This window comes from Lepidochelys kempii, chromosome 15, assembly GCF_965140265.1.
Source record: "Lepidochelys kempii isolate rLepKem1 chromosome 15, rLepKem1.hap2, whole genome shotgun sequence".
NCBI lineage: Eukaryota > Metazoa > Chordata > Testudines > Cheloniidae > Lepidochelys > Lepidochelys kempii.
The window spans coordinates 15,812,218-15,835,044 of record NC_133270.1 but is presented as its reverse complement, the minus strand read 5'-3'; the positions used below and the strand labels follow the sequence as shown (position 1 = coordinate 15,835,044).

Genomic DNA, 22,827 nt, shown 5'->3' with positions numbered 1-22,827 from the left:
GTGAAGTTCCGCCTTCCGCCCTTTCCCAAAATGGCCGCAGCGGAAGTCTCTTGACTGCCTCAATGGCTGCTAGTGTCAACACGTTGCATTCTGGGAAATGTAGTTTTGTGGGGACAGTGGGCCACAACCTCCAAACATTTTTCGCCCCTTTGCGATGAAAGTGCTCAGTTTTGCTGATTGCCTTCAGCGCTGTTAAAATAGCGCCACGCCTGTAGAAATTAAAAGTCACCCTAAGAGGAGAGGGGCTGGGCTAAGGGATTTCCCCCTCCCTGCCCACCATTTCCCTCAGCCAGCCGATTTCCTGTGGGGGAGGGGAAGCAGCCACTGCATTGATCCTTCCCCGAGCTGTCTAAAGGCGCTTCTGCGGTGTCCCTCGGTGAGATCTCCGAGAAAAGGGGCAGGAGCAGCCGCCGCCAGGATGGTAAGTGCCTGCAGGGGCTCTTGTGTGGGTGTCCGAGAGCTGGGGGAGAGACGGCGGAAGCTGCGGAGTCACCCTGGCTGGATTGTTTACGCAGCCAGGGAGGCGCTAGGGGAGCGTGTACCCGCCAAACGCCCCCCTGCTCTGCGAGAGGGTCGGGCTTTGTCCCCCTGGCTCTAGGGCAGTGAGGGGGACCCTTCAGGGTGTCTGTCTGGGACATATGTAAACCCCCCGGCCTTCCTCTCAGAGAGAGCCAGCTGGGACAGGAAAGATTTTTAAAGCCCTCTCTGGAAACTCCCCTCCCCCCCCGGCAAAATCTTTGCTTCCAAGAGCAGAGAATTGCTTAATAAAGCACCCCCAATTTAGTGTCCCTACTCCCTCCCAGACGGTTACAGGGTGGGGTATGGATGGCTTTTTAGAGTAGTAATATTTGGAGTAATCTTAAAGAGTTTGCAATCTGTGTGATCCTGGGCATTTCCTGGGAGGTGCTGACTCAGTGTTCTCCCCTCCCTTTGGTTTACAAGTGAGGATGCTACCCCACTGGATACCTAGGAATGATTCTCTCTCCGCGATGATGAAGACTTCAGCCTGTGTTTATCTATAGGCTATATGCACTGTCATCTCTTTAATCATTAAAATAAAAGTGCAAGGGTACAAAAATATCCTTCTGCCACACCTATGTTGAATATCTCTTGTCCTGTGCTGAAGAGTTAAAGAAATGACAATCACTTGTATTCCTTGTTCAATTTAAATTAATAGTTTGCACTGTACACTTGCTGTAGCACTGAACAAATAAATGGTTTTTAGGATGTGTATGCTTATTTCAAATTGAAGTCCATGTCTGTTCTACAGTTTGTAGAATCAATCAAAATTGATTGTGGTGATAAATTACAGATGAATTTTTCACTTTCTTATTTTGTGTTTCATTGGTACATACATATGTCTAAACCATATTTATATTAGGAAAAATAAGCACACAGCATTGGTTAAGATGACTGCAATGGAGAACAACCTCCTGAAAATCTTAGTCTGCTGGTGTCTTAGTAAAGTGGATCGATGTTTGCTAACACACTGTCATTTTTCATCCCCCAGTTTTCTTTTAATATGTTTGATCATCCAATCCCCCGGGTTTTCCAGAACCGCTTTTCAACCCAGTATCGTTGCTTCTCAGTATCCATGCTTGCAGGACCTAATGACAGGTCAGATGTGGAGAAAGGCGGGAAGAGTATGTGCATGTTTTATTTTGAATAATAGACTGATGAATGCTATATGTGAATGTTCAGTAGTATTGTTTATGGCAGGCAGTTGCAGAAACAGTATAAGGCCACAAACATAATAAGCATGGAAACATATTGATGGCTTTGTGACTTGAATTAAAGGGGCACTTGCAGGTTAAATAAATAATCTCTTCTCATGTTAATATCATTTAATTGATGTTGGAGTTCCTGATTTAACTCCATGTAAATTAAAGGCCCATTATTTTTAAAAACAAATGTTTTTAGTTGTCACTAATAAAAGAAGCCATTTAAGCAAATAAGATTTAAAAATCTGTTGTCTTTGCCATATATGTTTTTTGCTTCCTCTTTTGGCTTCACTCAGCTTCAATAAGGAGAATAGATTTGTCAGCTCCACTTTCAGGCTCCCATATGTTAGTCAAATGCTGTGTTTGAGTCGTCAGCACTTGGGTTGTTTAACCAAATAAAATTACTTTTAGGAAATATTTTTGTTAGTGTATAAGCTTTTGTAAAACTTTCTAACTTCTCCCATTTGCCCCACTCAGAATCTACATTTTGGATTAAAACTACCAGTTATTGTTTGTCTAGATTGATTCCAATAGAATTTGTAGCTCACAAAGTCGGAACCTGGGTAAAATGCTGTCTCCTAAGAAGGAATGATAAAACTGTACACTGCAGTTGCTTTCTGTAGCCATGCTATTCCTAATCTTATTGTAACTTTCTGATTAATTTCTGCAGTAATTATGCCACCATCTGCCTTGGATCAACTCAGTAAGTAATGTTTATTCTACTGTAAGAACGCTAGAAATATTGTGTTGTATGTCTGTGTAGGCAAACACCAAAAACTGCTTTATGTATCCATTAAGAAGATGTGATTTAAATCAAGATATACCAGGAAAATCCATATTGAGGGTAAAAATCATATGGGTTTTTTTAACATATTTTTTTTGTCAAAGGGTTTGGTGTTCCCTTATCTACACATAGTTCAAACGCTAGGCCGACAGTGTCAGCTTTCTAACAGTGGCTTGACACCATATCACACTTCCATTAATGAAATGAGCGTCCTTTTTTTTGCAAATAATTTGGTGTGTTTGCCAGGATATTGGCTCATTCTCTTGCTAATGTTCAGTCTCTGCAACTTTATAAATCTGCCATGAGCTTTATAACAAATTGTATCTTTTTCCCCTTCTGCCAGGTCGACTTAACATTACATACCCTATGTTGTTTAAGCTGACTAATAAAAATTCAGATCGAATGACGCATTGTGGTGTGCTAGAATTTGTGGCTGATGAAGGCATTTGTTACCTTCCACATTGGGTAAGTGGCCTTACACCAAACTGTCAGAATTTAAAGTATAGGATGAATGTGGTGTTGGTGAATATTACAGTAGAATATTTGCTGTAATTGCATTTCACTTGCACAGTCAACACCTTTTAGTGTTTCAGTCACAGCTAAAGCTTTCCTCTGAGTTAATCAAAGTAATTTGCTGCATGTACTACGTTGTTACTGAGACATAAAGGATCAAGAACTAGTTTTTTCCTGTAATTATACCCAATGCAAACCCACAGAATTCAGGGCAGAATATGACCCAATATATTTTACATATTCTCAAGGGAAATTCCATCTAAAAGTTACCTGTTTCTGTTGCATAGATACTGGTATAGTGTCCTGTCTTTGTCACCAATGATTTTTTACAGATGATGCAGAACTTGCTTCTGGAGGAAGGAGGCCTGGTGCAGGTAGAGAGTGTTAATCTTCAAGTGGCTACTTACTCAAAATTTCAACCACAAAGTCCAGATTTCCTTGACATCACCAATCCCAAAGCTGTGTATCCTTTCACTTCATCCCAGAGGAAGCAAAAGAAGGGGCTTTGGCACTAGCTTACCCTAAACAGGGGAGGAAAGGCTGGGGCAGCTTTTCAAGCATTGTTCATATACGTCCAATACCAGCTTACTGTTACTAGTGCCACCTCTGAAAGCTAAGAGGTAAGAGAATGGAATCTGGTAGGAGCCAGAGCAAGTGTGGAGAGATGTGAATTCCCTGCAAAAAGTGTAGCATTCTTCTAAATAAAGGCCTAATGAAATGGGCCAAATCCTGTAGTCCTTCCTCAGGCAAATATTCTTTGCACCAAAGAATAAAAGCCTAAAGTAGGGAATAAAGGATTTTTCCTTAAAATTACTTAATGAGAGCTGCTAGGTACTTGGCACATCTGAAAAATCAGGCCACTGGTTCAGGAGCCTAACTGTAGAAACTTTTTTTTTTTTTTAAATTCTTGGCTTTTATTTTCCAGACAGTCTGAATAGGTAAATTGTGGTCTGAAGCACATGCCTTGTTTTACTGTCTAGAGAACTTTATTGGGTTTCCCTAAGAACATCTATAAGGGATGTTGAATGCCTAATCCTTGTTAAACTGTCCATGGTACTTATATTTTAAGTCACATGTAAGACAGACCTGGAACCAGAAAATATGAACTTGTTGATGTATAACTTGAATATTGCACTGAAAACAACCATACAGTTCTTCTTAACATAATTCAAAGATTAGAAAATGCTTTGAGAAACTTTGCTTGTCTAACCACTGGGGATGTTATTGCCATCAACTACAATGAGAAGGTACGGTATCTAGTGTAAATAACACTATCTAACTAAACCTGTGTACAGTCCCAGGAAACATAAATCCTGACTCTGCATATGGTTTGCATGGAACCCTAAAAAGACATTTATAGAATCACATAATTTACAGATACTCACATTTGAGTGTCAGTAGTAGCTGAACACGGGACACGCCATGTGTTCAGCTTAAACCACTACCCTGGTCCATCCATTTTTCTGCACATATGCGTAAATGGACACTTTGGGAGCTAAATGCCAGGAGCAAATAGACCCAAACAGGAAAGACGTAAGAGTTCCGAAAACAGCCCCAGAGGGACTTTGGACATCTCAGGGAGGCAGGTTCATAGGTGGGAGCTTACCCAGGGCCTTGTGGACCCCATGGCAAGTGGGACCCAGATTTTCAGGAGCTACAAATGCAAAATTCTATAGTAGCTTCACCTACTTTTTTTTTTTTTTTTTTTTAAAGGTCTTTATTGAATTCTGAGAATGAATAATGCAATCCGTTCAGGAGCCTTGGTGCTGCTCTTAATATTAAATTCTGACTTCTGACACCTTTGACTACTGAACAACTTTTATATTTTCAAATTTTGCTTCTGGGCAAAATACTTATTTGCCAGGTTTCAGCTCAGTTTGGATAACTTGTGGGTAAATCATAATCCATTTCAGACAAAGGATTATTAGGAGCAAACGGGCTTCTTATCAGCAGTAAAACTATAGAGGACCATTTTAACATAAATGAGTACAAGACAGTGCAGATATCCTACCTCACCTAACTTGGAGCTGTTTTTTTGGCAACTGGAAATTAGGAGATTCTGAGCCAGATAGCTCGCCTCTGGCCAAATAAATCCCTCCAGCTCTATTGAGGGGCAATGAAAATCTCTAATGTAGAAGAAGTCTTCCATTTTGAAATATAGTCATGATGGGGGCACCCAGAGGCCCTGATCTGATTGGAAGCCTTGTTGTGCTACATGATGTACAAAATTAGAGGTAGACACAGTCTCTGATCTGAAGAGCTTATGGTTCATTGAAATGAATGCTCTCTGATGTGAGAATTTTGCCCAAGTTTCTTTAATCATTAATTTGCACACTAAGAGGAACAGCTTTATATTATGCATGCTCCTGTTTCAGATCTACGAGCTTCGGGTAATGGAGACCAAACCTGATAAAGCTGTGTCCATTATAGAGTGTGATATGAATGTAAGTTGAAGTCTTTGTGGCAGGATCTTTATTTTCACTTAAATTATTCTTTTGAGAAGGGGCATCTGATCATGACAATGCTGCATTACAGAAATATAGCTATGCTGTGGGAAAGGTGAGCATTCAGTAATACAGATCCTGTAACCATAAGTGAGTTGCAAGAGGAAGGCCACAGGTCATATACTAGGGTTGCCAACTCTGCCTGAAGCTATTCCAGGAGATTCCTTCCCCTCCCCCCCCATATGACGTAATGTCAGGTTCTTAAAATATCCTATTAAAATTTCCTGGATTGCTTTCAATAATCACCAGGAGTCCAGCAATTCCAGGCCAATCCTGGAGGGTTGGCAACCCTATCATATGCCCGTAGGTGGCTGAAGTGCCTATAATTCTTGTAGAGCCTTATTTGCAAATTATTCTCTTGGGCATTTTGTTTTATGTACTTATGAAAGATGCAGGTCCATTTGACAGCCTGGAGACTGAAAAGTTAGAACAGCTGCAGCGTGATGTTCCATGCTGCCCTGCCAGTATATTACAACTATATGCTGGAGAAGCATCTTTTAGAGATGAGTCTCCCACATTCCAATTGTAACATTTTTGCTAATTGAGCTTTTTTAAAAGATCCATTCCCTCTAGTTCAGAATAGAATGGTCGAGTTTGTAGCGATTTTAGGGATGGCATATGGTGATGATTTAAAAAAAATGGCAGGTTTCAGAGTAACAGCCGTGTTAGTCTGTATTCGCAAAAAGAAAAGGAGTACTTGTGGCACCTTAGAGACTAACCAATTTATTTGAGCATGAGCTTTCGTGAGCTACAGCTCACTTCATCGGATGCATGCCGTGGAAACTGCAGCAGACTTTATATATACACAGAGAATATGAAAAAATACCTCACTTTTGATCACTTTAGATAAGCTATTACCAGCTGGACAGTGGGGTGGGAGGAGGTATTTTTTCATATTCTCTGTGTATATATAAAGTGTGCTGCAGTTTCCACGGCATGCATCCGATGAAGTGAGCTGTAGCTCACGAAAGCTTATGCTCAAATAAATTGGTTAGTCTCTAAGGTGCCACAAGTACTCCTTTTCTTTTTTTTATTAAAAAAAATGTGGCTCTGTTTAAAAAAACAACAACAACGTTTCTTGCTATAAAAACAGGTGGATTTTGATGCACCTTTGGGATACAAAGAACCAGAAAGACACACACAACATGAGGAGAGCACAGTAAGTTAAGTTCATTCTTGTTCTCTACAGTGCATTCTCTCTAGTTGCCTTCTTTTCTTACTGTGGCTGTTATGGAGCAAAGATCACTAATGGACGCCTCTTTCTGAAAAGGTCTTGAGATCAGATAGTTCAGCCATACATTTTATTTCCAAGATGCTCTTGCCTACACTTCTTTTCCTTCCTCACCCCACCCTATGGAGATTGTTCATGTAGAGCAACCTATTTCCAGGACAAAAACTTTGTCAAAAGAATTCATGTTCAGTGAGTTTATAAAATACCTGTAAAAGTTTCATTCTGTAGGAAATCCATGAAACAATTCATGTTAATTTTGCATAACAGAGCATGAATGTAATGAAACAGCTTGTTTCTCCTCTCCTTCCTAGGACGTTGAAGCAGACCACAGTGGCTATGTGAGCGACCTAGGATTTCGTGTAAGTATCTTCTTTCGGTCTGGTAGTGTTGTGGGCAAATCTATCAGCTGGGAAGGTGAAAACATATTCCCTGCAACTGCACAAATCCAGTTCCTTTGCTCAGGGCTTTTCTTTTACTTAGAAACAAAGATGCAAAGCAACCCAGTCTCGCCACCTCACAGAGGTTTGTCTTAGTCCTCGTCTCGCCTTTCCCGGCTGAGGCTTCCCCCAGCCAGCTCCTGCTTGCTGCAGGTGTTTCCTTCTCAGGACTTCCAGGTGTGACAGGCCCCTTTCCTGGGCTTGGGCTGTCCTTTCCTGAGGCTAGGCTGCCTCTATTTATAGCAGATGCTGCTTACAACATGTAATCACACAACAGCCTGGCCTTGGAACACTGAGATGTGCACCCTAGGACCAACACTAGAGTCCTGTGGTTTTCACAAATGTGAAATAACACCACAAAATAAAATGAAAACCTCATCCTGGAGCTGCTGTGCCTGTGGCTCCTCTCCCACAGGGCAGGGTCTGGTTCCATGCTCAGGTTTGGCCTGTTCACCCTTCCGTCATCATGTTATCCCCAGAGCGGGGAGCTGGGCCCAGCCCTGTGGGACGGGAGCCACTGCTGCAGGGTGAGTGCAAGGTGGGCTCGCTCTGCAACCCCCTGTCCCCGCCTCAGGACCTCCCAACCCCTCCAGGGGAAAACATGTAATCTCCCACTCCAGCGTGGATAAAACGAAATAATACAAACCTATTAAAAAAAAATAAAACAAAACAAAACCTTAATGTATTTAAAAAAAAAAAATCACAGGGTGCTAATCACCTTGTTACACCTCCCAAAAGAAGTGTATAAGATTCTGTGTAATAGGTTCTCCCTGCAAGGCATTTTCTCAGGAGCTTCTGTTATATAAATACAGCAGTAACTTGTGTTCTGAATCCATAGTAAATATTACCACTCAAGACTCTGATGGCTTGTGCGTAATGGAAGTAACACTTAAGTATCTAACAGTACCTGAAGGAAGTGAATTTTGTTTATAAACTGTTACTGGGAGCACAAACAAGGCGTCCCCTCTGGACATTTGCTTAGCACTGGCACAGCTGTCCAAGAGGCTTGTATTATCAAGATTTAGATTTACTAAGATTTAGAGTAAAAGTTTCTTCTATTGTAAATGTCATAAAATGATGAACTGACTTGTGAAACAATCATGCTTGTGTAGTATTCATGTGTTTAGCCGTTCTGAGATGCAGCCACGTACATCTTTAAGCCAGTCTGACATTCCATCCAGTAGTGTGCAGGGATCTGTGTACATTGTACAACAGACCCCCATATATACTTTTACAGAGGTACTCTTGCAAATTACATGCAATTAATGGTGTGGGAGTAGTTCCAGTGTTCTAAGCTAGGGCACAAATCACAGCCCTAGGAAAAATCACTGCCCCTGGGCCTTCAGTCTCTGTCCCAGTCCAGTTGTCTAGACCCTGTACTATAGTCGCTGTCCTTTCAGTCAAGGAAGACCAGAGGTAAATTCTTTCTTGTAGCAAGAGCAGTTTAGGTTGGACATTAAGAGAAACTTCCTAACTGTCCAGAGTGGTTAAGCACTAGAATAAATTGCCCAGGGAGATTGTGGAATCTCCATCATTGGAGATTTTTAAGAGCAGGCTAGACAAACACCTGTCAGGGATGGTCTAGATAATACTTAGTCCTGACTTAAGTGCAGGGGACTAAATTAGAAGACCTCTTGAGGTCCCTTCCAGTCCTACGATTCTATAAGCAGTCAATGCTATTTGATTGGCAGGAGAGGTGCTGGCCAGTGATGGTGGGTGCTCTCTACTGTTCCTGAGGAGCCAAGAGATGGGAACTGAAATACCAGTCTAATCTCTTGCATGGCAGTGCAGAATACTAACACTAGTCCACTAGATCAGCACCAATCTTGAATCAGGCCCTGTGCCCATTTTAGCCTTTTTAAAAAACAAAAATACATGCTTGCAGTGCTCTTCTTTAACAAGAAGGTGGAACGTGTAGAAATGACTTTCTGCTTTATACCTGTAGGCATTCTCTGGCTCTGGGAACAGGCTAGATGGCAAGAAGAAAGGTGTCGAGCCTAGTCCCTCGCCAATTAAACCAGGAGACATTCGAAGGTTAGCCCATTTCATTCAGATTTCTACAGGTGGAAGGTTAATGTTTGAACAAAATGAATCATTCTTGATGTGTTTGTCTGCTTCTGTAATATCAGTGAGAACCTGATTTCCCCAAATGTATTTAATATACGTTGCTTTGAGAGTGGTCAGATAATCACATGGACTCAGATCTGTAAAGGTATTTAGATGTTGCTGCTCTCAGCATTGCAATGAACGCCTAACTGACTAGGAGCCTATATTTCATTTTCAAAAGGCATTTAGGCACTTGAGTATAAATCCCATTAACTATCAGTATAAATACTTTTACAAAACTTGGCCATGGTCTTGTTTTGTTTCCTGACAGGATAACTGCAAAAGCATTTCTAAACAGGGCAGATTGATTTAACTCAAAGCAATGTAAATCACCAATTTTAATCAGGATTTAAATGAGCAAGCAGGAAACCTTGATTTAAATCATCAATTTTAATTGTTTGCATCTGTACTTTTAGTTATTTTCCTAAAGAAAAGTTGATTCTCATAGAATAGTAACCATTAAAACACGTTGATTTGCAATTAAATATAGCCTTTACACTAAATTTGGTTCTTCTTGCTAACCAGGAAGCTATGGCTTAATTTACATTCAGATTCTTAATCTTTACAGTTTTTATTATTTTAGAAAACTGTGAATGATGCATTTCTTATGTACTAGATTTTTTTTTCCTTTTAATTTGTATCATGTTCTATTTGCATGGAAATTCAAACTCGATTAAAAATGCACAAAAACAGCATTTTAATTTTTTGATTAAAAAAATTACCTTAAAAGTGATGGATACATAAGAAGAAAGATTATCAGAAGGCTTATCAAAACATATTTTTCATTTAAAACTAATACATTTATTAACCAAAGAAAATATTGTATGTAGGTAAGGAATTGACATGCTTCTTTCTGGTCATATTTCCTTCAAAACGTTAGAACTAGTAGATCTTACTCTCTCTCACCTAATTTTATTCATAGATTGGAACACGAAAACAAGCTTTCTTGCTTTTCAACTCCCAATTCGTCTCTCAACTTTGAATGAACTGATGTGATTGAATTAGTTGAATAAACTGAAATTAAGAAAATATCCTCTTTGCACCTGCAGAACAGGCCAGTGCTGTCAAAAGCTGGTTTAGCACTTCAACAAACTCTGGTTCCAGATGCTTAGCCAGTGATTACCACCAACTCAGTGGTTTGACTTTCTTTAAAACTTGGCAACAAACGTGCTACTTAATATTATTTTTTGTATTTAATTTAAATTGTTTTAGTAGATTAAAGTTAATTTAGGCCTTATTCTATGTTATCAAATTTCAAAATTAGATTTATTTTTAAGCTGTATTTATTTTAAATAAAAAATATCCAATTGAAATTTTAAATCAATTTCCCTCCACCCTGCTTCTGAATTAATACTCACTATAGTAATGGTCCTATGAAGATGTGTGCATCCAGCTTCTACCTTAGTTTTCCACATATGCTTGGACCAGTAAAATTTGATCCCTCTTGGAAAGTGCAGACATGATGCATGTACATGGCTGCAGACAACTTAACTAAAGTGAATCATCACAGATATTTCTTTACAACATTTGCTCAGCTCTAATAAATAAATCTTTGCGAGCACATCGGACTCAGACCATAATAATCCTAATGACAGCTCTTCAGAAGGAATGGTTAGGATGATACTCAAGAAAAACAAAACAAAAAACCAACAAAAACTGTAGAGAATAGTCCTGGCTATTGTTTGTCACATTTATTCCTATGACAAGAGTCTAAAGGTTTATTCAGTACCTCAATATCTCAATCTTCCTTTCCCAGAGGAATACCCAATTATGACTTCAAAATCGGTAGGATCACATTTATTAGAAATTCACGACCACTAGTCAAGAAAGTTGAAGAGGTGAGTAAACCTCTGTACCTTGCCATATTTGTAGAGAACTTAATACAGTGGAACTAACAGTTGTTGAAGGGGTCTGCATTGCTAGTGGGCCCCAACTCCAGCAAACCTGCTCAAATACTATGACTTGTTGACTGATTATGCAGACCCATCTTAGGTCAGAACAATTAAGAAAAAAATATGCTAATTATAAGTGTTATAAATCACTGAAACCTAGTTTAAATAATTTTTTTAATGACATGAGCAAAGTTCCCTTCATAGAAGGCTTTTTTAGGGAATATTGTGGTCCTTGATGTGTGGCTTCAGATCAGCGTGTGATCACTTATCTCATGATAAATTTTCAACAGTGGGACTATTGTTGACTGCAGGGCCTTTTCTTCCACCATAGGGTGTAACTCCTATTCAAAGCAGTGGGAGTTATTTGTCCCCTGTGGGGAAAATTGGGCCCCTGTTTGTAGCACAGTAACTATTGTGCGGTCAACCAGCTTTGCCACTAAAGGTCTGTATGTTAGCATTTTAGTGTGATGAGCCTTAATCTCTTTTATCTCTGAAATGGTGAATAACGGTGTGTGGGGGGTTACTGGCAGTAAAAATTAAGAGCTTCTTGCTGAGCATGATCAGATCCATTGTTTAGACTCCCTGGCTTTGCCAATTCACAGCCTGTGATTGCTCATGGAGACCTTAAATTTTAAAACTACTCGATATTGAATATTATCTACAGGACAGAAAGCTCTGATGTTCTTATGTTAGCTAACATAAAAAGGTTTGCCTTGTATAAGCTTGGAGGAGGAAATATAAAATGGAAGTGATGCAAAGGGATTTTGAATTAAATCTACAAAAGGTCACTGAAACACTAGCAACTTTTGGGGAAGGAACCTGTTTTCTGTGTAAATTTATGGATGTGAAATGTCAGTAGCCAGTGGAGTAGTGCTTTTATGATGGAATGTTGTCTGAAGCAGGTCTTCTCTTTGTTCAATAATAACAAAAGCTGAACCTAAACAAATCTCTTCTCCCTCCTACATCCAGGATGACTCTGGCAGCCGGTTCATTGCATTTTCAGGAGAAGGCCAGTCCCTGCGCAAGAAGGGAAGAAAACCATAAATTATGGAATCTTTTGGCCAATTGGGGAGAATAAAATAACATTGCAGCGCATTGGATCTTAGTTATTGGGTTTGAGAGGAGGGAGGCTATTGGTCATATATAACACATGGACACTTTGGTTTTGATTTTACTTTAAAGTGGAGTTAACAATTTAGGAATTCTTATTTTTCAATTGAAAACTAAGCTCCAGGAGCTTGCAGTGGTTATTTTGTTTGCTGGAAAGAGGGGAAGTTGTTAGAGAAACCTAAGAAACAAATCCACCAAGCTGTACCTTATTCAAAGGATCAATGTTTTTCTGCTGGCTCAATTCTGAAGACTAGATACTACTTTCTTTGATATCCCCCATGATGATGGTATCATGTTGCTCTGAGCTTGTTAATTTTCCTTGTACATTTGTTTACCACACTTTCAAACCACCTTTCCGGTGCCATGTTCTCCACAAATCAAGGCACGTGTTTAGGTGGCATAAGCCCTCCATGGAAGGACTTTATCTGATCTTTAGGTTGGTTTCTTACTTAACGCCTAAGAAAACAAGAAGTCCCAAGCTCTGACGGAGAACCAAATACTTTCCTTGTCAGTTGTAATTAAATATATGGCTTCATACCTTTCTAATAGTTAAGATACAATAGGTCAGCTTAATATCCAGCAATTACAAGTCAATCAGCAACATAGATAGGGATGGTAAGGACATGACTTTTTGTGAGTTGTGCTGGATAACTGAGTACAGATGTCCAGCTCCCTCTTCTTTTAGAAGAGTGGTGTGTTTCCCACATCTGACACAGGGTCTTTAATCTTCTTTTCCTCTTCCTTTTACATTGACATGATCTAGTTTGTGCAGCCTCCCTAAAAATGATGTAACTTTTCTTTACTCAGCTATACCTCCTCCTCAAGCCTGGCTTAAGGCAGGGCTCAGGGGCTGTCCATGTTTGATTACTCGCAAATAAAGCAATAAACATTTTAAAAAATGCTACATCAGAAAAATCCACTGCATCCTGCCCATCTCTAAAGCCAAAACACTATTTCCCTACAATGTGACCTACACCAAGAGAAGGCTGATAGAAAAACATGCATTTTGAAGGCAACTGTGTTTTTACATAAAAACCCTTCCACATCTGCTGGCCTATGGGAGGTGGGCTACTACCTTTTATCGCTCCAGAAGTGAATCAAACAAGAATGGCATGATCATCTGCTATCTGCCAGAACTGACCATCTAGAAATATACAGTAGACAACAGTGAATGATCATTCATAGCTGTCTACAACAACTTCCTTAGTCACATAATAGAAATTGGATGGCTCTATTATGTCAAAAGCAAAACAACATTTATCTCCTCCTAGTGACTCTTACTTGATGAGTAAGAGTATTGGTACCCATAGCAATGGCTCTCATTTACACAGTTCAAGTCTGAAGTACCCTGGAGTACAGTGACAGCTGGAGTTGGGGGGGGATGTGTTTGCTTTCGGCTCATCTCTATCCGCCATGTCTGTTGCATTTATAAGACTTCTCAAATCTCCTTAGTAAGGCAGTTTTACCCTTACCAAAGGTGACCATACAGTCAAAGGTTTGCAACTAGTGTGTGGTTCATGAGAAACTTCATTTTAATTATAGATTTTGCTAACATAATTTATAATTAAGCATATATAATAAACATTATAACAAGTTATTTTATTTCAACTAGAATTGCTTTGTAGTAGGTCTTTCCGTGTGAGGTGAATGTAACATCCCTGAGCAGCGGATGTTGAATGTGTGCACTGGGGAAAACAGGTGTCTGGGGTGGGGGGAGAAGGTAGCAGGGCCCTTCCCTATTATATAAAATCTGAAGAATTTTGTTGAAAAGAGCAATCATGCAATGAGCTGTATAACATTTATTTAATCTTCCCTGGTGTGAATAGAGCTATGTAGTCACGTGGGCCCTCTCATCTCTAGGGTTATTGCTCCTCATTGGTCTTGTGGCCAAAGCATTGTCCCCTATTTCTTAGTCTGAAGTCCTGTTGGAGATGACATCTCCTAACTGCTCTTCCTGTTTTTCTGTTTGGCAATACTGTTTCCCAAGCTGTGGAGGTGGGTCACTGGTACCTGTACTGCGACCTGTGCTGTTCAACATATTAATAAACGACCTGGAAACGGGAGTGAACAGTGAAGAGGAAAAGTTTGCAGATGACACAAAGTTATTCAAGACAGTAATATCCAAAGCTGACTGCAGAGCACTGCAGGGGATGTCACAAATGTGGGTGACTGGGCAATAAACTGGCCGATTAAATTCAATTTTGAGAAATGCAAGTAATGCACGTTGGGAAAAAATAATCCCAACTACACATACAAAATGATGTGTTCTAAATTAGCTGTTAACCACTCAAGAAAGAGATCTTGGAGTCACCATGGATAATGCTCTGAAAACTTCAGCTCAATGCATAGCAGCAGTCAAAGAGGCTAACAGAATGTTAGTAACTATCAGGAAAGGGATAGAAAAATAAGAGAAACGATCATCATGCCACTATATAATCCTTGGTGCACCCACACCTTGAATACCGTGTCCAGTTCTGGTGGTCTCATCTGAAAAAGAATATAGTGCAACTGGAAAACATTCAAAGCAGGGGGACGATGATGACGAAGAGTATGGAATGGTTTCCGTACGGGGAGAGACTAAAAACATTAGTCCTGTTCAGTTTAGAGAAGAGGCAACTAAAGAGGGATCTGATAGAGGTCTATAAAATGATGAAAGATGTAGAAAGTGGATAGAGACGTATTATTTTCCCTTTCCCACAACACAAAGAAACAAAACAGAGGGAGAGGGGCCTTCACTTGGTTAAATTGACCTGTGGAACTCACTGCCATGGTATATCCCAATGGCTAAAAGTATAGCTGGGTTCAGAAAAGAACTAGATAAGAAAACAGAGGATAGACTATTAGTCAAGATGGTCAGGGATGCAACACCATGCTTGAGGCAACCCTAAACCTCTGACTACAGAGACTGGGAGGGGGAAGCCAGGGGAACACTGCACTCTCTACACTCCCTTTGAAGCTCTGGTACTGGCCACTCTCAGAGACAGGATACCGAGATAGATCAACCATCGGTGTGACCCAGTATGGCAGTTCTGATGTTCCTATGGGAAAACCTGGGGTCAAAGAATTAATTGTGACTTCTGCATAACATCATTTAAGCCAACATGAGTACCCTCTTTTTGCACCATTAAATAACAAAACATGCAGCTGGAGCTAAATTCTGTGCATAGGGCATGGGGATTAATTAATATTCTAAATCCTTAATTTGGAAATGAAACCATGCACAAAGAAAATGACAATTTAAAATAATCTGCAAGTTATGGTTTACATTATACAATTATTGTCCAGACAAGACAGTAATACTAAACAACCCTGTCCAACCTGAAAGCAAGATGGGTCACAAAACACACCCACCCTTAAAAAGTTACTCAGCAGAACCCATCATATACAGAAAGGAAAAATAGCACGTCCCTCCCAGCACCATAAATTACAACTAAAAAGTTATACAAAACAAACACAAGCTTTCTCTCACGCACAACTTATTCTGTTTTTTCACACCATTAGATAGCTTCACCGAAGTGAAGCCTCAAAAAATTAAATAGAAACTCATAAATGTTCCTCTCCACGGAAATCTTTAGTAAAAGGCGAAAGATTTATACGATCTGAAGAGAAACCAGAGTATACTCAACGCTTTGCAGAAGGGCTCCCAGGGCAAGAGCAACACTTCACTACCTCACGGTGACTCTCCTGACGGCTGGCTAAACCCCCCGTTTTCACAGCCTGTTGCACGGGCCCGATTAAAGCGCGCGTTTGCTCCTCGGAACCAGGGTCCCTGCGAGCAAACCCAGCCCATGGATCAGGGACGCGGCTCAGGGTGCGCAATGCATCACGGGTATGAAAATTAGCATTCCCGGGTAGATCGGAGAGGGCGGGGGAGCCCCGGCCTCCGAGCTGCGGCTGCGGCCCCTGGAACGCGGCTGTGGGCGGGGCGCTGGCGCGCGGGCTCCCCGCAGCCCACGAGTTACCCGGAGCCACGCGCGAGACGCCCCCGGGCCGGGAGCCTGCGGGGGCAGGTGCGGTGCAGTCGGGCTCGGGTCGCTCCCGTTTGCCCGCGGGAAAGGGCCGGTGCAAGGGCCGCGGAGCCGCCCCGGCCGAGCTGGTGGGGCCGGAGCGGCCACTGCCCGGAGTCTGCAGGGGCTCCCGCCCCGGGGCAGCAGAGAGCGGCCGGCTCCGCCCCAGCCTCCGCCGCCCCCTCTGCAGGCCGCGCCAGGAACAAGGGGGCTGTTACTCCTCTCGCATCTGCAGCCCACTGAAATGTTCACACGTGTTGGATCCTCGGGATACAGAGAACTGCACAGCACTGTGCTCCGAGAGACTCGGGGAAATGGTCTCTTGGGGCTGATGCTGGAGCCCTTACTCAGGTTAGTCAGTGAGCACTTCGTCTCGAATAGGGCTCCTCACGTAAGTGCTCACCAAAGTAACGGTTGCCCAGTGTGACCCCAGGGTTCTCAGACTCAGGACTGCAGTTATTGGGGCAGCAGATTATTAATTACTGTTATTTAATATTTTTAATAGGGCAGCACCCACAGGCTCCGATCAGGATCAGGGCCCCACTGCTCTGGGACTAGACAAAAAGGTAGAAAAGTTCCCTGCCCTGAAGAGCTTACAGTGAAAGAAGACAAGTGGTATACAAAGTGTGGAGAAAAGAGAGACAAAATGTTTTCAAAATCCCTATCAAATCCTCTCCTGGCTAAAAACTTAGTTATTGGTCGCACACCTGTGTATAAGAAGATTCACTTGAGTTGCGTGGTTGGAAAGCCCAAGTGGTTACACATCTGAGGTTAAACAGTAATTTGGTAATTTTATTGAAATCCAGAAAGAATCAAAATCTGTCCCTAATTGAGAGAGAGAGAGATGGGGAGTAATCTTCATTCTTGTGAGTTTTTCAGTAGCTATTACATTGATTTTATAATAGAATGGGCCAAATTCTCTCCTGGCATAAGAAAGGCAAAGCTCTGCTGGTGTAAATGGAATTACATGCATTTACACCAACAAAGAGTCTGGCCCCATGAGGCAAATGGTGCAAACTGAGTATCGCTTTACAGATTCCATCATGCTCATCGCAGCCAAACTTCAATCAAACTAGGGCTCCACTGAAAACGTGCCACTGCACCTGCATGAAACAGAACTTATTCCTGGGGGAATTCTGTGCCAATAAATTAACAATTCTGCACCAAAGAGATAAAAATTCTGCACACAATATTTTCAAATTCTTCATATTTTAATTGTCAAAATTTGGACATTTATTTAAAAATACCTGTCAGCAAGTATGTCTGTAACAATACAGACAACCAAAAAGACTCAGAAAATATTTTTTGACAAATAGATTCCTTACTAGGCATATTAATACAGAACTCTGAGTAATAATTCCTTTAAACTCAATACAGAACCGTATTTCCCACACTCCTCAGAAGCAGTGCAAAGGCTTGGAGGAGTCAGGGGTAATAGAGGAGCTAAGGGAGAGGGAAGTAAATTGTTGGGAAGGAGACTGGGTGTGAACTTGGAGGATTGTTGGGTATGGGTGGAAAAAGTATGGAACAGGTTTTTTGGGGGGGTGGGGACGGATTGTTAGAGTGCTTCCCCCATGCAGACCCTGGCTGACCCCTAGTCTTTCCCATTGAGTCAGGCACATCTGCCCCTCTCCCCATATGTTCCTGTACCCCATGTGTCCTTGAACCCCCTGTCCACAAGTATCCCTCCACCCCCACTCAGACACCCACTACCCCTGGCCCCATGTGTCTGTGCCCGTACCCAGCCACCTACGTAGCTCTGCACCCCTCCCCCATCACCGTGCGGCCCTGTGCCTCAACTCCTATTCAACCCCACCCCAGTCTGTCCTCCCCCACTAGCCCTTTTTGAGCCCCTGTCTGACACACACACACACACCCGAGCACCCCACGCTGCCTGTCTCCTGACCTGGCCTAACAGGCGATGTGAAGAAGCCAGGCTCTCTCTTCCTTAGCTGGCCCAGAGCTGCTGCTTTCTTTGATCGCCACAGCGCCCTCTCGTGGGCAAAAGGCAGAACTGCAGCAACATTTTGGCAGAAGCTTTTTTCTGTGCAAAAAAATTTAAAATATGCATGGTTCATTAATTATGCACACGCGCAGAATTCCCCCAGGAGTAAAAGATAAATGGAGTAACTCTGGGCCTTCACAAAGTTGCTACACTAGGCAAGTAGATGAGCTGCTGTGGCTATCACTTTGGCAGAAATGGAAGGCTCTGCAATATCAGTGCTTCGGTTTGAATCCACCCACCAAGCTGTTTGCCCAGAATTTCTCAGTCATGAATTCTAGAACTAATGTCAGATATTATCTATAATGTACAATCTCATTCAAAAATAAATAGTTTTTGAGCAAGGCCTTTCAGCATCATCAGAGTTCTGCTACGTAACTTCCTAAAAACTCAGCTGTTAACAAGGGAAACCTTCAAGCACAAACTTAGTTCCTTTCATTTTCTGCACAGACAGTAAACCTCGTTAACTTATGATAAAACTCCTGAAATCATTCTATTTTTTTACATCAAAAAGCAGCCTCCTCAAAATAAGGCTTCATTTGTGTGTATGTTTACCTGCTTTAACCTGGCAAATAAGTTTCTTATTTCTTTTCCTAGTGAATAAATATTTAGTTAGTTTATTATAGGATTGCCTATGAGCGTTGTCTTCGGTCTGAGTTGCAATTTACCCGGGCGAGTGACCGGGAATGACCTGAATACTGTTGTGGTTTTTAGTGTAAGGCACCATCTATCACAAAGGCGAGCTCACCTGGCTGGCAAGATAGACCAGCATGCCCAAGGGGACTGTCTGTGACCCCAAGTTAAGGCTGTTTTAGTGTCTGAAGAGTTCACACTTGATACTTGACTGGTGAAATCTAAGTATAGAATATATAACCACCAGGAGCCCCGCTGTCTGCCAGCCCCAGGTGCCCGGGGCTCCTGCTCTCTGGGGCTGGGGCTGTCCTAGAAAGATAAGTTTCTAGCTTGCTCGGTTGCAGAGGAAATGTTTAAAATGGGACCTGAGAGCCCCTTAAAGGCTCAGAAACTGAAAGGGAAATAAAGAGAACCCACATGACATTAAAAAACAAAAATTCTCATTATTTTTAAGCCAATCCCATGATTTCCAGGAGTTTTATTCATGATTTCCAGTGGTGAGGGTTGGCAACACTGATAAGGATTATTATTTAGAATTTACATTACATTAGGTTTGAAAAAAACCTCATCGGGACTGGCACCCCTGGGAGCAGCATGACGCCTAGTACCTTCACTGGATTCTACAAACCAAGATACTGGGAGCATATGCTGGGTGGGGAGAAGTCTGTGTAACTCAGGCAGTCATTGATCTACCTAAGTCTTTCAATATTACAAAACACAAAATTAAAGAAAAAAGTCTCCCCCACAGACCCACAAGTCTGGAAAACATTAATTCCTCATATTGTCAAAAGCAATCACAGCAGAAAGTAAAACCCCAGCTTTTTAAACAATTCTCCAGTAAAACAAAGAAACTCACATATATAGACTCACAGAACACTACAAGAAACTTTAACTATATTTCATCATAAACAAACCAATGCATTTCAACTACTGTAAAGATCTACTTCAAAGAAGCCATACAACAACACAGTGAAACTCTTTCTATTTTTCTAACCAAAATATTCTCCCCAAAAGAGATACGCCATTCTTGGAAGTACTGCAATATCAGGTTGATGCACAGGGTGGACAGGGAAAGCTGCTCTTCTACCTCTCATATCAAATTTCATATACCGTTCTCAAATAAAGGATATAGCAGATATAACTTAGATAATGTTTTTACTTCACGGTCTAAGAGATACAGACAAGGTTTTCATCTCAGGGCCAAAAGACCAAAAACATCAAGACGATCACAGCATTTGATAGACCGAGGGTCTACTAACACTAGATCTGAGCTCCAAGGAGCTGAGAAGCTGACTGCAGAGCATTGCAGGGGATGTCACAAATGCGGGTGACTTGGCAATAAACTGGCTGATGAAATTCAGTTTTGAGAAATGCAAAGTCATGCACACTGGAAAAAAATAATCCCACCTACACATACAAAATGATGTGTTCTAAATTAGCTGTTAACCACTCAAGAAAGAGACCTTGGAGTCACCATGGATAATGCTCTGAAAACGTCAGCTCAATGCATAGCAGCAGTCAAAGAGGCTAACAGAATGTTAGTAACTATCAGTAAAGGGATAGGAAAATAAGAGAAACGATCATAATGCCACTATATAATCCTTGGTGCACCCATACCTTGAATACCGTGTCCAGTCCTGGTGGCCCCATCTGAAAAACAATATAGTAGCAGAGCAGGGGGACAATAATGACGAAGAGCATGGAATGGCTTCCGTATGAGGAAAGACTAAATACATTAGTCCTGTTCAGTTTAAGAGAAGAGGCAACTACAGAGGGATCTGATAGAGGTCTATAAAATGATGAAAGGTGTAGAAAAAGTGGATAGAGATGTAATATTTTCCCTTTCCCACAATACAAAGAAATAAAACAGAGGGAGAGGGACCTTCACTCGATTAAATTGACCTGTGGAACTCACTGCCATGGTATGTCCCGATGGCCAAAAGTATAGCTGGGTTCAGAAAAGAACTAGATAAGAAAATTGAGGATAGGCTATTAGCCAAGATGGTCAGGGATGCAACACCATGCTTGAGGCAACCCTAAACCTCTGACTACAGAGACTGGGAGGGGGAAGACAGGGGAACACTGCAACTGCCCTGTTCTCTACACTCCCTCTGAAGCTCTGGTATTGGCCACTCTCAGAGATAGGATACTGAGATAGATCAAAAAGAAAAGGAGGACTTGTGGCACCTTAGAGACTAACCAATTTATTTGAGCATAAGCTTTCGTGAGCTACAGCTCACTTCATCGGATGCAGCTCACGAAAGCTTATGCTCAAATAAATTGGCTAGTCTCTAAGGTGCCACAAGTACTCCTTTTCTTTTTGTGAATACAGACTAACACGGCTGTTACGCTGAAACCTGAGATAGATCAACCATTGGTGTGACCCAGTATGGCAGTTCTGATGTTCCTATGGGAAAACCTGGGGTCAAAGAATTAATTGTGACTTCTGCATAACATCATTTAAGCCAACATGAGTACCCTCTTTTTGCACCATTAAATAACAAAACATGCAGCTGGAGCTAAATTCTGTGCATAGGGCATGGGGATTAATTAATATTCTAAATCCTTAATTTGGAAATGAAACCATGCACAAAGAAAATGACAATTTAAAATAATCTGCAAGTTATGGTTTACATTATACAATTATTGTCCAGACAAGACAGTAATACTAAGCAACCCTGTCCAACCTGAAAGCAAGATGGGTCACAAAACACACCCACCCTTAAAAAGTTACTCAACAGAACCCATCATATACAGAAAGGAAAAATAGCACGTCCCTCCCAGCCCCATAAATTACAACTAAAAAGTTATACGAAACAAACACAAGCTTTCTCTCACGCACAACTTGTTCTATTTTTTCACACCATTAGATAGCTTCACCGAAGTGAAGCCTCAAAAAATTAGATAGAAACTCATAAATGTTCCTCTCCACGGAAATCTTTAGTAAAAGGCGAAAGATTTATACGATCTGAAGAGAAACCAGAGTATACTCAACGCTTTGCAGAAGGGCTCCCAGGGCAACAGCAACACTTCACTACCTCACGGTGACTCTCCTGACGGCTGGCTAAACCCCCCGTTTTCACAGCCTGTTGCACGGGCCCGATTAAAGCGCGCGTTTGCTCCTCGGAACCAGGGTCCCTGCGAGCAAACCCAGCCCATGGATCAGGGACGCGGCTCAGGGTGCGCAATGCATCACGGGTATGAAAATTAGCATTCCCGGGTAGATCGGAGAGGGCGGGGGAGCCCCGGCCTCCGAGCTGCGGCTGCGGCCCCTGGAACGCGGCTGTGGGCGGGGCGCTGGCGCGCGGGCTCCCCGCAGCCCACGAGTTACCCGGAGCCACGCGCGAGACGCTCCCGGGCCGGGAGCCTGCGGGGGCAGGTGCGGTGCAGTCGGGCTCGGGGCGCGGGTCGCTCCCGTTTGCCCGCGGGAAAGGGCCGGTGCAAGGGCCGCGGAGCCGCCCCGGCCGAGCTGGTGGGGCCGGAGCGGCCACTGCCCGGAGTCTGCAGGGGCTCCCGCCCCACTGCTCTGGGACTAGACAAAAAGGTAGAAAAGTTCCCTGCCCTGAAGAGCTTACAGTGAAAGAAGATAAGTGGTATACAAAGTGTGGGGAAAAGGGAAACAAAAATCTCTTCAAAATCCCCATAAAATCCTCTCCACTCAAGACTCTTCAAACCTGAGCATGAGGTTCATTGATCTCCAGCTAACTGAGGCACTAGATCAGCTTTGTGCTCTATCTCTCTCTTATGTGGTATGTAACAGAAGAGATAAAGACATACATTTTATGTTCAAAGGTCAAGGACCCATGGTGCTGCAGATTTGGGGGTGTGTGTGTGTGGCAACCCCCACCCTTCCTTGATGACAAGAGACTGAAATTTCAAATGGGAGG

General features: G+C 42.1%; 1 protein-coding gene, 2 long non-coding RNA genes and 2 other non-coding genes across 9 annotated transcripts; 2 read left to right on the top strand and 3 right to left on the bottom strand.

The window, feature by feature from the left end:
- Positions 1 to 138: 138 nt before the first annotated feature.
- On the top strand, positions 139 to 12,283 carry UFD1 (ubiquitin recognition factor in ER associated degradation 1). Of its 5 annotated transcripts, XM_073313134.1 has the most exons (12): positions 261 to 421; positions 1,511 to 1,643; positions 2,392 to 2,424; positions 2,849 to 2,970; positions 3,351 to 3,481; positions 4,193 to 4,265; positions 5,394 to 5,462; positions 6,616 to 6,681; positions 7,065 to 7,112; positions 9,136 to 9,224; positions 11,053 to 11,134; positions 12,158 to 12,283. In XM_073313134.1, the coding sequence occupies exons 1-12, from the start codon at positions 419 to 421 to the stop codon at positions 12,230 to 12,232; spliced, it is 924 nt and encodes a 307-aa protein (XP_073169235.1). In that variant the 5' UTR covers positions 261 to 418; the 3' UTR covers positions 12,233 to 12,283. The 5 variants fall into 5 exon arrangements, with proteins under 5 accessions (XP_073169231.1, XP_073169232.1, XP_073169234.1 ...); XM_073313130.1 differs by lacking the exon at positions 5,394 to 5,462 and having other exon boundaries at positions 139 to 421; XM_073313131.1 differs by lacking the exons at positions 11,053 to 11,134; positions 12,158 to 12,283 and adding an exon at positions 10,219 to 10,533 and having other exon boundaries at positions 145 to 421.
- On the bottom strand, positions 8,833 to 22,317 carry LOC140898770 (uncharacterized). Its single transcript, XR_012155090.1, has 3 exons — positions 21,936 to 22,317; positions 18,212 to 18,349; positions 8,833 to 12,205 (listed from the first exon to the last, which is right to left on the bottom strand). It is a non-coding gene; the product is annotated as an uncharacterized lncRNA (long non-coding RNA).
- Positions 15,802 to 15,917, bottom strand: LOC140899023 (U5 spliceosomal RNA). The gene has a single exon (XR_012155190.1). It is a non-coding gene; the product is annotated as a U5 spliceosomal RNA (small nuclear RNA).
- Positions 16,161 to 18,786, top strand: LOC140898771 (uncharacterized). Its single transcript, XR_012155091.1, has 2 exons — positions 16,161 to 16,656; positions 16,811 to 18,786. It is a non-coding gene; the product is annotated as an uncharacterized lncRNA (long non-coding RNA).
- LOC140899022 (U5 spliceosomal RNA) lies at positions 21,813 to 21,928 on the bottom strand. The gene has a single exon (XR_012155189.1). It is a non-coding gene; the product is annotated as a U5 spliceosomal RNA (small nuclear RNA).
- Positions 22,318 to 22,827: the final 510 nt, after the last annotated feature.